At 37.5% G+C, this 15194-nt stretch overlaps 1 protein-coding gene and 1 pseudogene across 2 annotated transcripts; one reads left to right on the forward strand and one right to left on the reverse strand.

Annotated features, from left to right (window-relative positions):
• The first annotated feature begins 1671 nt into the window (after positions 1–1671).
• On the forward strand, positions 1672–4639 carry LOC306884830 (protachykinin-like). The gene is made up of 5 exons (XM_079441046.1): positions 1672–2101; positions 3235–3337; positions 3469–3492; positions 3963–4022; positions 4138–4639. The coding sequence occupies exons 1-5, from the start codon at positions 1988–1990 to the stop codon at positions 4182–4184; spliced, it is 348 nt and encodes a 115-aa protein (XP_079297172.1). The 5' UTR covers positions 1672–1987; the 3' UTR covers positions 4185–4639.
• Positions 4640–7323: 2684 nt separating this feature from the next.
• LOC306885323 (asparagine synthetase [glutamine-hydrolyzing]-like) lies at positions 7324–14231 on the reverse strand (annotated as a pseudogene). The gene is made up of 9 exons: positions 14207–14231; positions 13793–13888; positions 13566–13693; positions 12036–12162; positions 11175–11281; positions 10950–10954; positions 10697–10778; positions 7618–7772; positions 7324–7533 (listed from the first exon to the last, which is right to left on the reverse strand). The product of its transcript is annotated as an asparagine synthetase [glutamine-hydrolyzing]-like (transcript).
• Positions 14232–15194: the final 963 nt, after the last annotated feature.

Below are 15194 nucleotides of genomic sequence, written 5' to 3' on the forward strand. Positions count from 1 at the left end.
TATTTCTGAATAAATAAATTCAATATAAAATGGCATTGGGAGCAAGTTCAGTTTCTCTGTAAACACTGGAGAGCAATCAACATGTAGACTAAAAACACTGAACGTACCTGAAATAGCTTTTTCTAACTGATCATAGAAATGACACCAAAAATATTGTTGATGGTTAAAACCCAATATTTAAAGGAATAGTTCACCCCAAAATAATTATTTTCTCACCCCCAGGCCATCCAAGATATAGATGAGTTTGTTTCTTCATCAGAACAGATTTGGAGAAATTTAGCATTACATAATTTGCTCTCCAGTGGATTCTCTTGCAGTGAATGGGTGCCATCAGAATGAGAGTCTGCATGACTGTATGCATCATTTTTAACTTAAAACCATCTAAAATACATTGTCTATCTATAATTTTGAATCAGGAGAGAAATATGCACAGATCAAGCACAGTTTACAAGCAAACACAGGACAACAGCAGATGGACTATTTCTCCGGAAGAAGTGTTATTATGGACTCATATTTTGGTCAGAAGCAATGCTTTAAAGTTAAAACATTTTAATGATGGATTAATTCAGCATTTCTCTTCACAGGACATTAATTGATTGTCTGGAGTCACGTTGATTATTTGTGGACTATTGATGTTTATATGAGCTGTTTTGACATTTGGCTAGATCTAATTATATCTAAACAGTTGTACAAAATGCTGCAGGACTAAATGCCAGCTGTAAAATGAAAATCAAAGACATTGTGCGAAAACCACATTGATCATAATGCACACGACCCTCACGCTGCTGCTGGGGTCGTTTCAGCTGTGTTCGGCAATCTTAGCAAAAAAAACCCAAAATATTTGCATATGATATTAACACATGATTAAATAAAGAGACATCATTGTCGCTGATAAAGGCACTCGAGGTATGAAGTGCCGTTTGGGCTGTATAGTCTCTCTGTGCGCTGAGATGAGAGTCCTTTGTCATGGAAATCAGCCGTGTCTCCACTTCCTCCGTGGGTCATCCACCTCCGAGTGTCCTCACCCTGCTTTTCATCAAAAACACGAATTTAACCCTGCCTCCATTAGAGACTCAATGCTTGAAAAATGGCACACAAGCTTTGTGGGATGTGTGAAACACAAGCCTACTCTTAAAAATAAAGGTCCTGATTGAAACCAAAAGGGGTTTTATAGCCTGAAGTTCTATGCCTGCTATGCATCTGAGGAAGTTGGAATGAATTAGTTTTATGTCAAAAGTACAGACAAAAAGTGGTCATTATAAAGAAAAAGGGGACATTTTTCAGAAGAAATCTTCATTTTTCTTGAATGCTTTGCAACTGATGCTTTATAACAAGTGATGGCCATGCAGAGAAGAATGATTTTAATCTCAAAAGTGTCCTGTACAGACAAAAAGTGGTGATTAAAAAGAAAGGGGGTACTTTTAAGAATGAGAATCCAAAATGTACTGTATTTCCAGTGTCTCTTGTTTAATTCCTCTCATTTGTACATTTCCAAGACCCTTCTAGAGTTGCTCACCAACCTTTGACGCAAAACAAGTCTTCATTCATGTTTGCTGGCTTGTAGACGGGACTTCCAAAAAACCTGCGTCGAATTAGCCAATCATAACGTCACCTGTCTGCAGTCTACATACTGATCACGTCCATAAAGTCACGGACTGCCCAAAACGCGTCCATTTCAACTTTAGCTACTTCCTCCAGTAATGTGAGCAAAATATTAAAGAGGAGTGCTATTCGTCATTGTGCGTTTTAAAGCAATCTAATACATTTATTTGTTTTATCGATTTTAAGCGTCGGAAGGAACCTGTCACCTCCCTGTTGCTTTGCTATAAAGCCGCGAGCGCGAGTCAGTCCAGTCACGGAGGACGCAGAGAACAACTCTGTTATATGTGGAGGACACCGTTCACGCGCAGCTGACAGAACACCCTACAATAGCTCGCGATTTACACTTTAAAGCTCTTTGGGAAAAGAAAAGGAAACTGGGTGCAACATGAAATTTATTTTACCGGCTGTAGTGATTTTTCTTGTTTTGTGCCAAGTTTTTGGAGAAGAATTGGGTCCAAAAGAAGACCTTGATTACTGGACAGGCAGCAATCAGATTCAGGTAAGTTTTTCATCTTTTGCTGTTACCTAAACATGTCTTTTAGACCAAATCAAATTTAGTTTAACAGTTTTAGGGCTGTTTTTAAGGACCTTTCATTTGTAGGCAAGCCAAAATATATATATATTTTTTTTATCAAGTAGTCTCATTACATTGACTACATTTAGTATATATTAATAATTGCACAAAATAATAAAAAATACAATAATAATAATAATTACATTGATGTTAATACCACTTCATTTTTCTAGAACGCTTTGTAACTAGAATGCTTTATAATAAGTGACGTCGATGTAGAGAAGAATGTTTTTAATCTCAAAAGACCCCTATTCAGACAAAAAAGGGAACACAATATCTAATAATCATTAATAATTGCGATAAAGCTAGTTATATAATATATAAAAGTAATTATATTATGCTGTTTTTATTATATCTCAGCTTTGTAGAGTCTATAATAGAAAAATAACAATTGACATGTGTGTGCATATTACATTGTAATTACTAAGTAATTACTTTGTAATACTTATGAGAAACACTATACAGTTATTAAGTGGTTGTGCATATACATTGTTATTAAGGATTTGGTAGGATATAGCCACATATTTGGTATTGAGGAGGACCAAATTTAATAATTTAGTAATGACCAGTAAAAAAAAAATTTTTTTAGGGGGGGGGGGGGGGGGGGGGGGTGTACCATATTGCAGTAACAACCCTAATTATAATATCATGTAATATGTGCAACATGGATGATGTTTTAATTAAATTTCACTGGGTGATTAGTCAGGACTCAAGCACAAGCACAGGTCGCTGTCCAGTGCTGAATTAGTCAATGCTCTTACTGCTTGTTTGAATGGAGCGCACGTTCCCCATTTGACATTGCGGGTTGGAAGACAGCCAAGCATTAATGTCTTTTATGCTTTTTTGTGCTCATAAACTGCATCTTTGCAACCACTGTATCTTGTATAGTATTTCTGTGCTCAAAAACTGTGGTGAAAAATCATCAAATTTGGTGCATTCTGTATTGGGATGAGTTATAAAATACTGTTTGAGTATAAACGTATACCAGTGATCTTCTAGAGTGAGTGGCATCTGTCTGCCGGGGGTCTGATGTTCAATAATCAAATCATCTTTTGTAGGATGAGTGGCTTCAGGCGGATCCCTTCAGAGAGATACTAAGACGTATGACGAGGAAACCCCGACCTCATCAGTTCATTGGTCTGATGGGGAAACGGTCCGCCGGTAAGACCACACTCTTATATCTCACCTAATATGACACTAAAAATTAAAAGATTTTGAAAATGTTTTAACTAGAACACAGTAACTTATAAAAATGATTTTGATCTATCTTTTTCATTCGTCCACCCCCACAGCAAATGCACAGATTACACGAAAAAGTAAGTGATCTCCACAAGAACACTACTGCATGCAATGCATATATTATTGCCTAAATGCTTTCATTTCCATAAAAGCAAAGAGTCTCTTCAAGAGATTTACTTATACAATTATACAAAGACATTTCCAGAGTTCTTTCCTAACATAAAGAAAATAAAAAAAATGTTTTTACAACTGTAGAACAAAAGAGAAAACTTTCAGCTTTACAAATCCTTGATCTTTGCAGGTTTTTCACAGGCTCAGCTTATTAAATATATAATCTTAAGAGTTTTAGAGATGCACATGATTCCTCTTAATGCAAAAGTCAAGGTCTACATTTTCACAATATAATAAAACAATTGTAAAGAAATAAACTCTAGACTTCAACAGTCTATCTGTACATCTATATATCTATCTCTATATCCATCTCTCCCTCTATATTTAGTATTTTATACTCTATCCCTATAATAATTTTCCCTTTATTGTCTTCTAGGGCATAAAATAAATTCTTTTGTGGGGCTGATGGGTAAAAGAAGCCAAGAAGAGGAGCCAGGTAGGAACTTCAAAAGCTCTATATTAGGTTTAGGATAGCTGCTTATTCGATAATAATAATAAAACTAGTGTGAATAAAATTTTGTTATTGTAATCTTGACCTTCTCTCTTCACAGAATCATATGAATGGGGAACAGTACAGATCTACGAAAAAAGGCGTTAACAGATAAAACGAATCATCGTCACATCCGCTTCCTAAAGGATCATATCGTTCTGTGATATTCATTGATTTTTATTTTTTATTCAGTTTGGAAATAAAAATGATTTCACATTGTGGTAATATGGCCGACTTGCACCTGTGGCAGTTCATTTCCATCATTTAAAAAGGATCAGACATTTCAAAATACAGTCCAGCTGTGATCAAACGTGTTTCTGTCACAACATCTCTCCCGGTGTTGTGGAGCATTAAAGCAAAGCGGTGTCCTTTCTAAGGTACTCAGAGATTTGTGCTGACAGTGTCGATACATAGTGCCTCATAGTGTTTTCACCATGACTGAAGATGTTGTGTAATAGCGCCCGTCCGGGTGTCATGTCATGTCCTGTCACTGCTACGAGCAAAGGTTTTGCTACCTTGATATCTCTGTGTGATTGTAGCTTGATATTAAAAATATTTTCTTTATTGGTGGAACTTTTAATTCCTTGTATTGTTGAATGAGTGGTGCACGGCGCTCTCACTCCACCTACAGGACATTCAAAGAAGGCGTGCAAAAATACACATCACGACTGCTGTTTTAATGAAAGGCTTTATCAATACCATGACCAGATCTTTTAATGCGATACCTTCAGCATTTGTTGCACATTAAAATCTCCAATTTAATTGAAAATGTCTTAAAATTGTTCAGCATAGGAAGTTACAGTTTCTTTAAACATTCAAACTACATGCACAGTTCTTTGCTGTAATTCTTAATACATTTTTTTAAACCAGTTTAAAGTGATGGTGCACCAAAAAATACAAACAGTAAAAAAAAAAAAAATTATTTTATTACCCAGTTTTAGTTTCATATCTTAATACTAACCCACCATTTAAGGCTAAACGGTGAACCATAATTTAACCAGAGCCATTTATTCAACTCGGAGACAGTTACAGTAAAACTGTTTTTTTGGGGGGGGAATAAATATAACTGCTTAAAAGCATTTCAACTAGCCAACCAATTGTTATCAATTAGCTGACTATAGACACACACATGCAGTCATTGAGGTGGGTGTCCCACTGAAGGAGCCTGGGATAAGTGCATAGCTCAAGAACACAGTGTTAATAGTTTATGGACTACACCAGGGGTGCCCAATCCTGCTCCTGGCGATCGACTGTCCTGCGAAGTTCAGCTCCAACTCTAATCAAACACACCTGCCTTTAATTTTCAAGAGATCATGAAGACCTTAATTAGTTGCTTCAGGTGTGTTTGATTAGAGTTAGGAGCTGAACTTTGCAGGACAGTCGATCACCAGGAGCAGAATTGGCACCCCTGGACTACACTATACACTATCATTCATAAGTTTGGGGTCAGTAAGATTTTTTTTTTTTTAAATAAATACAGTAATTACTTTAACTGTTACACATTACATTTCAAATATATGCTGTTCTTTTGGAATTTCCACTCGTAAAGGAATCCAAAAATATGAAGCAGCACAACTATGATCAGAAATGTTTCTTGAGCATCAAATCAGTATATTAGAATGATTTCTGAAGGATCATGTGACACTGAAGTCTGGAGTAATTATGCTGAAAACACAGCTTTGCATCACAGGAATTAATAACAATTGACAAACACTAAAATAGAAATCAGTTATTTTAAATTTGAATATTATTTCAGAATTTACAATTTTTTACTGTTTTTTTTTTTATCAAATGAATGCAAGCTTGACATTAACTGACTCCAAAACGTCAAACAGTAGTGTGTCTGTATATATATATATATATCAGATATTATATTGAATATTCATATACTATACATAAATATACTATATATGAATATTTATAGACTATATATAATTTTTCTGTAAGTATTTATTTGAAAAGAGCTTGGTCTGAAAATGTGGTACTGCATATAACTACATTTTGTCCTCTCACTGTTCATGCTTGACATCTTTATTTATTAATATATTCATTTGAATTTCATGCACATTCTCAGGGAAAGGCAGTTATTGAGTAGATGAAGCAAGATCTTGGAGATCAGAAGTAACTGCATTTCACACTTAATTTACACTGACAGGTTTCAGGTTTCAGCCCAATTATCACAAAGCATGTCCAGACGTCTTTATATTCAAAATATTCAACTTTGATCACAAATAAATTCCATTTTTAAATATATTCATATAGTAAACTGTCATTTTAAATCGTAATATTTCACAATATTACTGTTTTCACTGTATTTTTGATCAAATAAATGCAGCCTTGGTGAGATTTAGAGACAACTTCAAACACGCACACAACCTTTGAATGGCAGTGTATATATTACTTGTTACTAATGTAAAATAACTGAATGTGGAATCTCCTTCAAACCGTGTAAGCAGCTTTCTGTACCTTTGACGAACTCTTTTGTTTAATAAGTTATCAGTTTTACAGTGGTAACTTTTTTTTTTTTAAAGAAACTGTAGTTACTGTGCAATTTTCGGGAAGTCGTGGCCTAATGGTTAGAGATTCGGACTCATAATCCAAAGGTTGTGGGTTCGAGTCTCGGGCCGGCAGGGATTGTAGGTGGGGAGAGTGAATATCCAGCGCTCTCTCCACCCTCAATACCACGACTGAGGTGCCCTTGAGCAAGGCACCGAACCCCCAACTGCTCCCCGGGCGCTGCAGCATAAAATGGCTGCCCACTGCTCCGGGTGTGTGTTCACGGTGTGTGTGTGTGTTCACTGCTGTGTGTGTGCACATGGATGGGTTAAATGCAGAGCACGAATTCCGAGTATGGGTCACCATACTTGGCTGAATGTCACTTCACTTCACAATTTTTTTAGGGATTCTTTTAACCAACAAGCTACGTTAACCCACTTCTGTTTTGGTTTGTTTACAGCTTAAAGGCCTGAAGAGCAGATAAGGCCTCATTTCTATCTTTTGAAATCTACTGCATGAGCTGAAGATACAGTATCACTCCAACATAAAAACAAAAGAAAAAAACAACTGACCTAAAATAAACTCAATTCTCTTTAGGAAAGGCTAAAAAAACCCAACCTAAAAGATAGTTTAGTAAACTGAAGAGAGAAAGATGAGGCAAAAAAATATATTATGGTAGCAACGTATGAACCGGCAGGTATGTACGCGGGAGTAAATGTGTGGTCTAGGTAAGGTCTGACTCTTGATGTGATTACTGGTCTTTATCGGGCTTGTAGATGGCCAGGGTTCTGGCCGAGGGGTCCGTGGCCTTGATCCTGCGGGACATCCAGTAATGTGGCGTCCACTCGCAGCGGCCGGGGTAATGCTTCTCAAAGATTTGCCTTATGAAGAAGCCCTCTTTGGCTATAGGAGGATTGAAAGGAAACTGCTTACTGGCCTTCTCCAACTGATAGTCCTTCACCTGAGAGAGAAAAGAAAAAGGATAAGACAGGGAAATGACAGGGAAGAGGCTTTAAAAGCACTCTGTGTCATATGCAGTACCTACCTGGTACACCAGTGCTCCTGCAGACTGGTGTACCAGGATTTCTTCATGGATGTCATTCCGTCACTGAAGGCCTCCTTCCTCCTCCAGAGTATCTCATCTGGGATGAGGTTCACCCCTTTAAAAGCTTCCCTCAAGAGATGCTTCTCCACACCATTCTGCACCCATCAAACAAGTTATTCATTACATTTACATCTACATTTAGTCATTTGGCAGACACTTTTATCCAAAGCGACTTACAATTGGGGAATACACAAAGCGATTAATCTTGAAGAGGCAATCAGACAGAGGAAGTGCTCGTAACACCAAGTCTCAGTCATTGTTCAAATAAGTACAAGCTACTAAGCGGAGAGAAAGATAGAGGGAAAGAGTTTTTTTGAGTTTAGGATGAAGTCAAGTACTGCCGAAAGAGATGAGTTTTCAGTTGTTGCTTGAAGATTGCCAGGGATCCGGCGTTCCGGATAGGGGTGGGAAGATTATTCCACCAGCCAGGAATGGTGAACGAGAATGTTCTGGAGAGTGATTTTGAGCCTCTCAGTGATGGAACCACAAGGCGTCGCTCACTAGCAGATCTCAAACTTCTGGAGGGGATGTAGGTTCGTAATAGTGAGTGGAAGTAGGAGGGTGCTGAGCCTGTGGTAGTTCTGTACGCAAGCATCAGTGTCTTGAACTGGATGCGAGCTGCGACTGGTAGCCAGTGCAAGGAGATGAAGAGAGGTGTAACATGCGCTCTTTTGGGCTCGTTGAAGATCAGTCGTGCCGCTGCATTCTGAATCATTTGTAGAGGTTTGATTGTGTTTGATGGCAGACCAGCCAGAAGAGCATTGCAGTAGTCCAGTCTAGAAACAACAAGGGCCTGGACAAGAAGTTGCACAGCATGCTCTGTCAGAAAGGGCCTGATCTTTCTGATGTTGTGTAGTGCAAACCTGCAGGATCGAGCAGTCTTTGCAATGTGCTCTTTGAAGGTCAGCTGGTCATCAAAGATTACACCAAGATTTCTGACCGAAGTTGATGGGGTAATCATTGATGAGCCTAACTGAATCGTGAAGTCATGCTGTAGAGTCGGAGGGGCAGGGAAGACCAGAAGTTCTGTCTTTGCCAGGTTGAGCTGTAGGTGATGTTCTTTCATCCACGCCGAGATGTCCGCCAGGCAGCCTGAGATCTGTGCAGCTACCGTTGGGTCATCTGGTTGAAAAGAGAGATAGAGCTGTGTGTCATCGGCATAGCAGTGATAGGAGAAGCCATGTGCATGTATGATGGTACCCAGCGATGTAGTGTATGTGGAGAAGAGGAGGGGTCCAAGAACCGATCCCTGAGGAACTCCAGTGACCAGTTGATGTGGTTTGGATACCTCCCCTCCCCAGGCCACCCTGAAGGATCTACCGTTGAGATAGGATTCAAACCAGCGAAGTGGAATCCCTGTGATGCCCAGTGATGAGAGTGTAGACAGGAGAATCTGATGATTGACAGTGTCAAAAGCAGCAGAAAGATCCAGCAGAATGAGGACTGATGATTTGGAATCGGCCTTTGCAGTTCGCAGGGCTTCAGTGACTGAGAGTAGTGCAGTCTCTGTTGAATGGCCACTCCTGAAGCCTGACTGTTTAGCATCCAGTTTGTTCTACTGTGAAAGAAACCGTGAGAGCTGGTTGAAGACAACTCATTCGAGTGTTTTCCCTATGAATGGAAGGAGAGAGACAGGTCTGTAGTTATCTAAAAGAGAAGCGTTTTTATGTAGGTTTTTTGATCAGTGGGGTTACCTGAGTCTGCTTGAATGCTGTGGGGAAGATGCCTGTGAGGAGAGATGTGTTGATAATGTGTGTGAGTGCCGGTAAGAGTGTGGGAAAGATTGTTTGGAGAAGGTGTGCGGGGATCGGGTCGAGAGGACATGTTGACATGGCTGGAGAGGAGAAGTTTGGATACTTCTGCCTCGGTGAGGGGACAGAAGGAGAAGATGGGAGTTAGAGCAGTGGATGTGGTTGATTGGAGGTCCTGTGGAATATTCAGTCGGATTACAGAAATGTGAATGTTGAAAAAGAAAATGAAAACATAATAACAAAAACTATTACTCATATTAAACCCTACTGTATCATATAATACACTAATTTCTAAGGCCTCTAAATAAACATGATCAAAACCTATTGTACACAATCTACTACATGCCTTCTGTAGTCTGGTTGATAATTTTTACTTTTTTTAGCTTGTAAAAGGCTTTTTAGTATTTTTTTTTAAAAACATCCAACTTCAGGTCGTGGTTCACGTGTATTTTTGCTGTGAAATCTTTAGATTTAAACTTTAAAACTGAAAGCAAGAATAACTATAAATATTCCAGATGAACACCTGAAGAGTTTATTTGCAAAAACAGATAAAAAATCTTGTTTTTATTATGTTATGTTATTGTTTTGTGTTAGTTAGCTGTATTTTTTTTGTAATCAAATTAAGCCAGCTGCAGTTTGATTGAGATTAATTGGAATGCACAATGAAAAAAAACTACTGGACTGAAGCAATTTATGTCAAATATTTTTTGAAAACACACGTTAAGATTAACAAACATGATCATCAAATATAGCGAAAGATATAGAGCTTTGATCATAAAACCAAGCATTTAAATATCTTATAGGTACAGTGAGACAACTGATATACGATTTTATGCAAATAGTCCGTTATATTATTATAAAGATCTTGTTTGATTGATATTACAAACTATTTTTTGGCCATATAAATATTAGCAACAGCACCAAATTTCATATTTTTGCTCAGTTTGGGCATCTGAATAAAATCGAAGTGTCCCCCAAGTGTGAACTCTATATTCTCACTATCATATTACATGAGCCTTAAAAGCCTGACGTATCAAACATGATACCCAGCAAAGAAACACAAATACAAACTTTTGTCTAAATGTTCAATTACCATTCCATTTCTAAAAAACTATTTTTTAAATTTTATATATGTCAGGCTTTACAGGCTTAAGAGTTTGTCAAATCCCCAACTCCAAGTATTAAATGAGGATTGGGAGAAGCAGCTGCAGCAAGAACTGACATGAATATAGATAAATCACTGAAGGTAAAGTGTCAGGAAAACCCACCTTAGGCACTCTCATCTCTTCAGGCAGATAGAGGTAGTACACGGTGAACCTATGGTCCAGGTAAGGCACTTTCAACTCCAGTCTAATGAAGACAAAAAAAAATAGCAAAGTACTTGATTTTTTTACTCTTATTCAATATTACATTTAAAATATTAAGTTGTAAATGCACTCAAAAGCACCATCATAAGTCCAAGTTTGAATAGAAAATACATTGAAGTATGTTTTAGTTTAGCATAAATGCTTGTCAGTACACTTCAGCTATTTCAAAGATCACAGAATTAAGAAACTGCATATAAAAATGTACTTAAGTCCTAATATAGTGGGTCAAAAAAAAAACCCCCACTAAAGTGCAGCTGATTGCATACTATAATTCATTAATTATAAATAACATGCAATAAATTGTCCAACAACATCAGATTTAGTTCACTCTTAAGTACTACTGTAAATGCATTTAAGTTGATCATACAATAACACGTACCTTATGGAAGTAGATGTACCCTTGTGTCAGTTCATCCGAACCTTCACCTGAGAAAATCACAACGCTGTCGGTCTTCTCACGGATGTACTTTGATATCAGGTGCATTACTGCAGACAAACACAAAAAGACCACATCCTTTTATTTTTTTGTTAAAAACACTGCTGCCATCTATTGGCTATGAGTTCAGACTCTATAGTGACACTGCAGCATGGCTGTTGTTGCTCATTCTCATTTCAGTTCAAATCAAATCAAATAACCCAAATAATCAATTTTTACATTTTGCGCATTATGTGCTACAAATATGAATGATACCACAAATCAAGGTGAAGTTATATAAATGAAAAATATATAAAATTATATAAATGAAGTTGCTTTTTCCCAGCAGTTAAAAGCAGCATTTCTAATAGCAATGAAGGGAAAGGACACCAAGAGAAAGTGAGCAGTGAAAACCGATGGAAGATTGCCTTGTGCTGAACTTTTTGTCCTACTAACTGTCTAAGCCGTGTAATGCTGATGATGCAGTTTTCAAGTTTCAGACCACCATCACCTCTAATCCAGAGAAGTCATGTGGTCACATGAGCAGAGCAGAGCAATGGTGGTGAACTAAACCCTAAAGCCGACCAGCTGAGGTCTATGGGCACAGTGACAAAAGGAAAGTTTCACCATCGACACTTACCACATGTTGAAGAGAAATTAATTCGTTATTAAAAATTCTACCACAGTGGGTCGCCCTTGTTACGCGGACAAGCAAAGGAGAAATAAATTTCACATTTTGTGTTCCAAAGAAGAAATTCATTAAATGAAGGAACTGATCGCCACTTTTTCCCCCCCCCATTTAGTCTGATGACCTTGTGTACTCACCAACAGGGGCACGCACAGTGGTGATGTCAAAACTCTCCAAGTGAGCGATGACTACCTCCAGTGCACGGATCCCCTCCTCAGGTGTGAAGTTCTCTTCATGGTGTTCACTGCCAATGTGTGCCGCCACCTGCCACACAACACACAACACTAGGCATAACACATCTGCTACCGTTCCCATGAACAGGGTACAATACAGGTATGACATTTTTTAAATCTTTCTCTAATGGTCAACCTTTAGATTGGAAAAAATTGTCAATCTCAGAAGGTAACAAATATTATTTGAGCCATTTCAATTTTCTAAGCATTTTATAACGGATAAAGATATATCCTATAAATTAAAGTTACTTGATCTTTTTTTTTTTTTTTAACAACTTTCGTTCGAAGGTTAAGCTTGATTAATCCAGTTTATGTATATAAAAAAAAAAATTACAAAATGAAATGGGATTAAACATCTTCCTTGCATGCTGAAATCATCAAAATAAATAACCATCAAATAAATCTCACATATTTAATGTCACAATTGTGAGGAACGTCGTAATGGAGGTTGCATACAAAACGTGGGACACAATGTTTCTGATAAATAAAATAGTTAATTAAAACATATTTTTACTTAACTGGATTGCAAATTATTTCTAAACATTATGAAACTGTTTTTCATTGTTATTGGTGATACAACATTTAATGAGTTTAAAATGATCTACTTTCATGGTAGGTTAATATTTTAGATAACACTTTAAAGGTGGGGTAAGTGATTTCTGGTAGCCAATGTTGACATTTGAAATCACCAAAACAAACAGTTTTGCCCCTATTTTGATAGCTCTGCCCCACACATACGTACGGCAATGATTAGTTCTGTGAAACAAAGCAAAACCAATGTTACTCACCTATCGAGAAGAAACAAAGCAACCTCGGCGTGCGATCGCAGGCCTTCCTGCTTCTTCATTTCTCTCCAGCGCTGGAAAGCTGATCTGATATTTACACGGGTCCTATTTCTTGCCTGATCGTAACACTGTGTTTACACCGGACACGAGCGACACAACAAATCCCCGACAGTAAACTGCTGCCGCATTGTATTTACGACATATTGACACAAATTTCAAATGATTTTTAAAGGTTGCTTTGTCGCATCCAGTGTAGACAGACCGCGATGGTCTGGCATAGAGACGGTGTAAGCCTTCTTTTGATCCGCAGACATTTTCCGCTTTTGTTTTTTACTCGCCATATCTATCTTGGCTAATGTCCGTTATGTGCACTGATGAGCGCTCTCTCCTCTGCATCATGAGTAGACACGCCCCTTACTGCTGATTGGCTACAAGTTTGTTTTGGTACTCAGCCCCCGACTCGCTTTCTAAAGCGTTTTTGAAAAAATGCATACCCCACTTCAAATCAAACATCTAATCTCACACGAAAATAACTTCGATTGTGTCTCTATTGGTTTAACATTTCCTATACTCACAAAACAAGCTTCCAGTGTTCAGGCTATGGAGCTGTAAAGTGCAATTTAAATGCTACATGTTAAGTGTGACTGACCTTGCGAGCAGCAGCAACATCTGGGCTGTCTTCTGCACCGATGGAAAACGTCTGAATGGGATAAAGGACCTGCTCTTCTTTGGCCAGTTTCACAAGTGTAGCAGCAACCAGACTTGAATCAAGCCCACCTGGAAAAAAAACCCATCACGGTCAGGCTGAATGTGAGAAAATAATCCAGAGTAACTAAACCAGTAAATCACAGCAAATAACTGAATGAGCACAGGCACCTGAGAGCAGGATTCTTCTGTGAGCCATCAAGCGTTTCTTTACTGCATTTTCAAACAGGATCCTAATGTTGCTCTTGACCGTCTCCAGTTCAAAGCCTGATGAAAAGTAAGAAATTAATTTCTCTTTAGTTTAGACTGACAGTACAGTAAATGGTGGTGTAGGCAGATGCATGCTAAAGAGATTGGGAGCTCCCAGAAGCAACTTCCTCATTTATCTACTCCACAGACAAAAAAAAAATAAAACTGAAAAACTTGTGTTTTTTCATGCCTTATCTGTATTTAGTAGATTACGACTGACAATAACAGTTTACATGTTGTTTATATATATATATATATAAACTTATAGAATTTTGCGACGATACAATAAAGAATTAGAGATTTGCTATATAGTATAAACGACCTATTTGAGTATACTGTATGTATGCAGAATCTCAGACATTCTCATATGTGACTTTATTTAAAGAGCTGGGCAAAAATATAGTTACATTTTGCAACAAAATAAAATCAGGCAGTTGAGGTCCGCTATACACACACAAGCATCTGATATATATAATTTTTTTTTAATTATTTTATTCATTTAAATGCTTGTCAATTGATTTGATTGTTGAAATAAGTAGTAGAGTATTGAGTATTTATTCACTTAAAATCATTCCCCAATTATCTGAATGTCATAGCTTTTCTCAAAACAAAATATCAAACAAAAGTTCTTGCAGCAGATATTTAATTTTGATATTTTGTTATCTAATGCAATGACATTGACACGTTTAAGTGTCACAGGAGTGTCTAAATACTTGGGTTGCTGTATCGTTTAACAGCTCTTGTAATTATTGCAGAGTGGCAGGCTGTAATATTGGCACAGATCAACAGACTTATAACCGACAGTCAGGTTTAGATCAGTGAAAGGAGACATTCATGCCTTCGAAGCTTTCATTTTATACCCTCTTTCTCAAGCTGTCAAGATGCTGGAGCTCTTAAGAGGAGCTTTAAGCTTGTCACAAGGATTGCGGTTATTGGACTGAATCTTTCAGACAAACTGTTTGCTGTCTTAAAGCGCTCGAGTCAACAGATGCCAAGGTCAGGCGCAAAGTGTCATTAATGTATAGATTTCATTGTGCATCTGTGCCTGTTAGGCTGGTTTGGTTTAGATTCTTGTGTCATTTGTTTGTCATTTTAGTAGTATTGTCCTTTTGTTAATTATGATTGCTTCTATCGTCCTCATTTGTAAGTCGCTTTGAATAAAGCATCTGCTAAATGACTAAATATAAATGTATGCGTTTAGTAAATAAACACAGCAATTTTACTTTTGGTATACTATACTGGTATACTTAAAGTCTGCTAAATTGGAACAACTAATTTTGTGCTTAATGCACTTTAATGGTGCGGATGTAGTGCAACTAGAGGT

Source organism: Barbus barbus (assembly GCF_936440315.1).
Source record: "Barbus barbus genome assembly, chromosome: 19".
Taxonomy (NCBI): domain Eukaryota; kingdom Metazoa; phylum Chordata; class Actinopteri; order Cypriniformes; family Cyprinidae; genus Barbus; species Barbus barbus.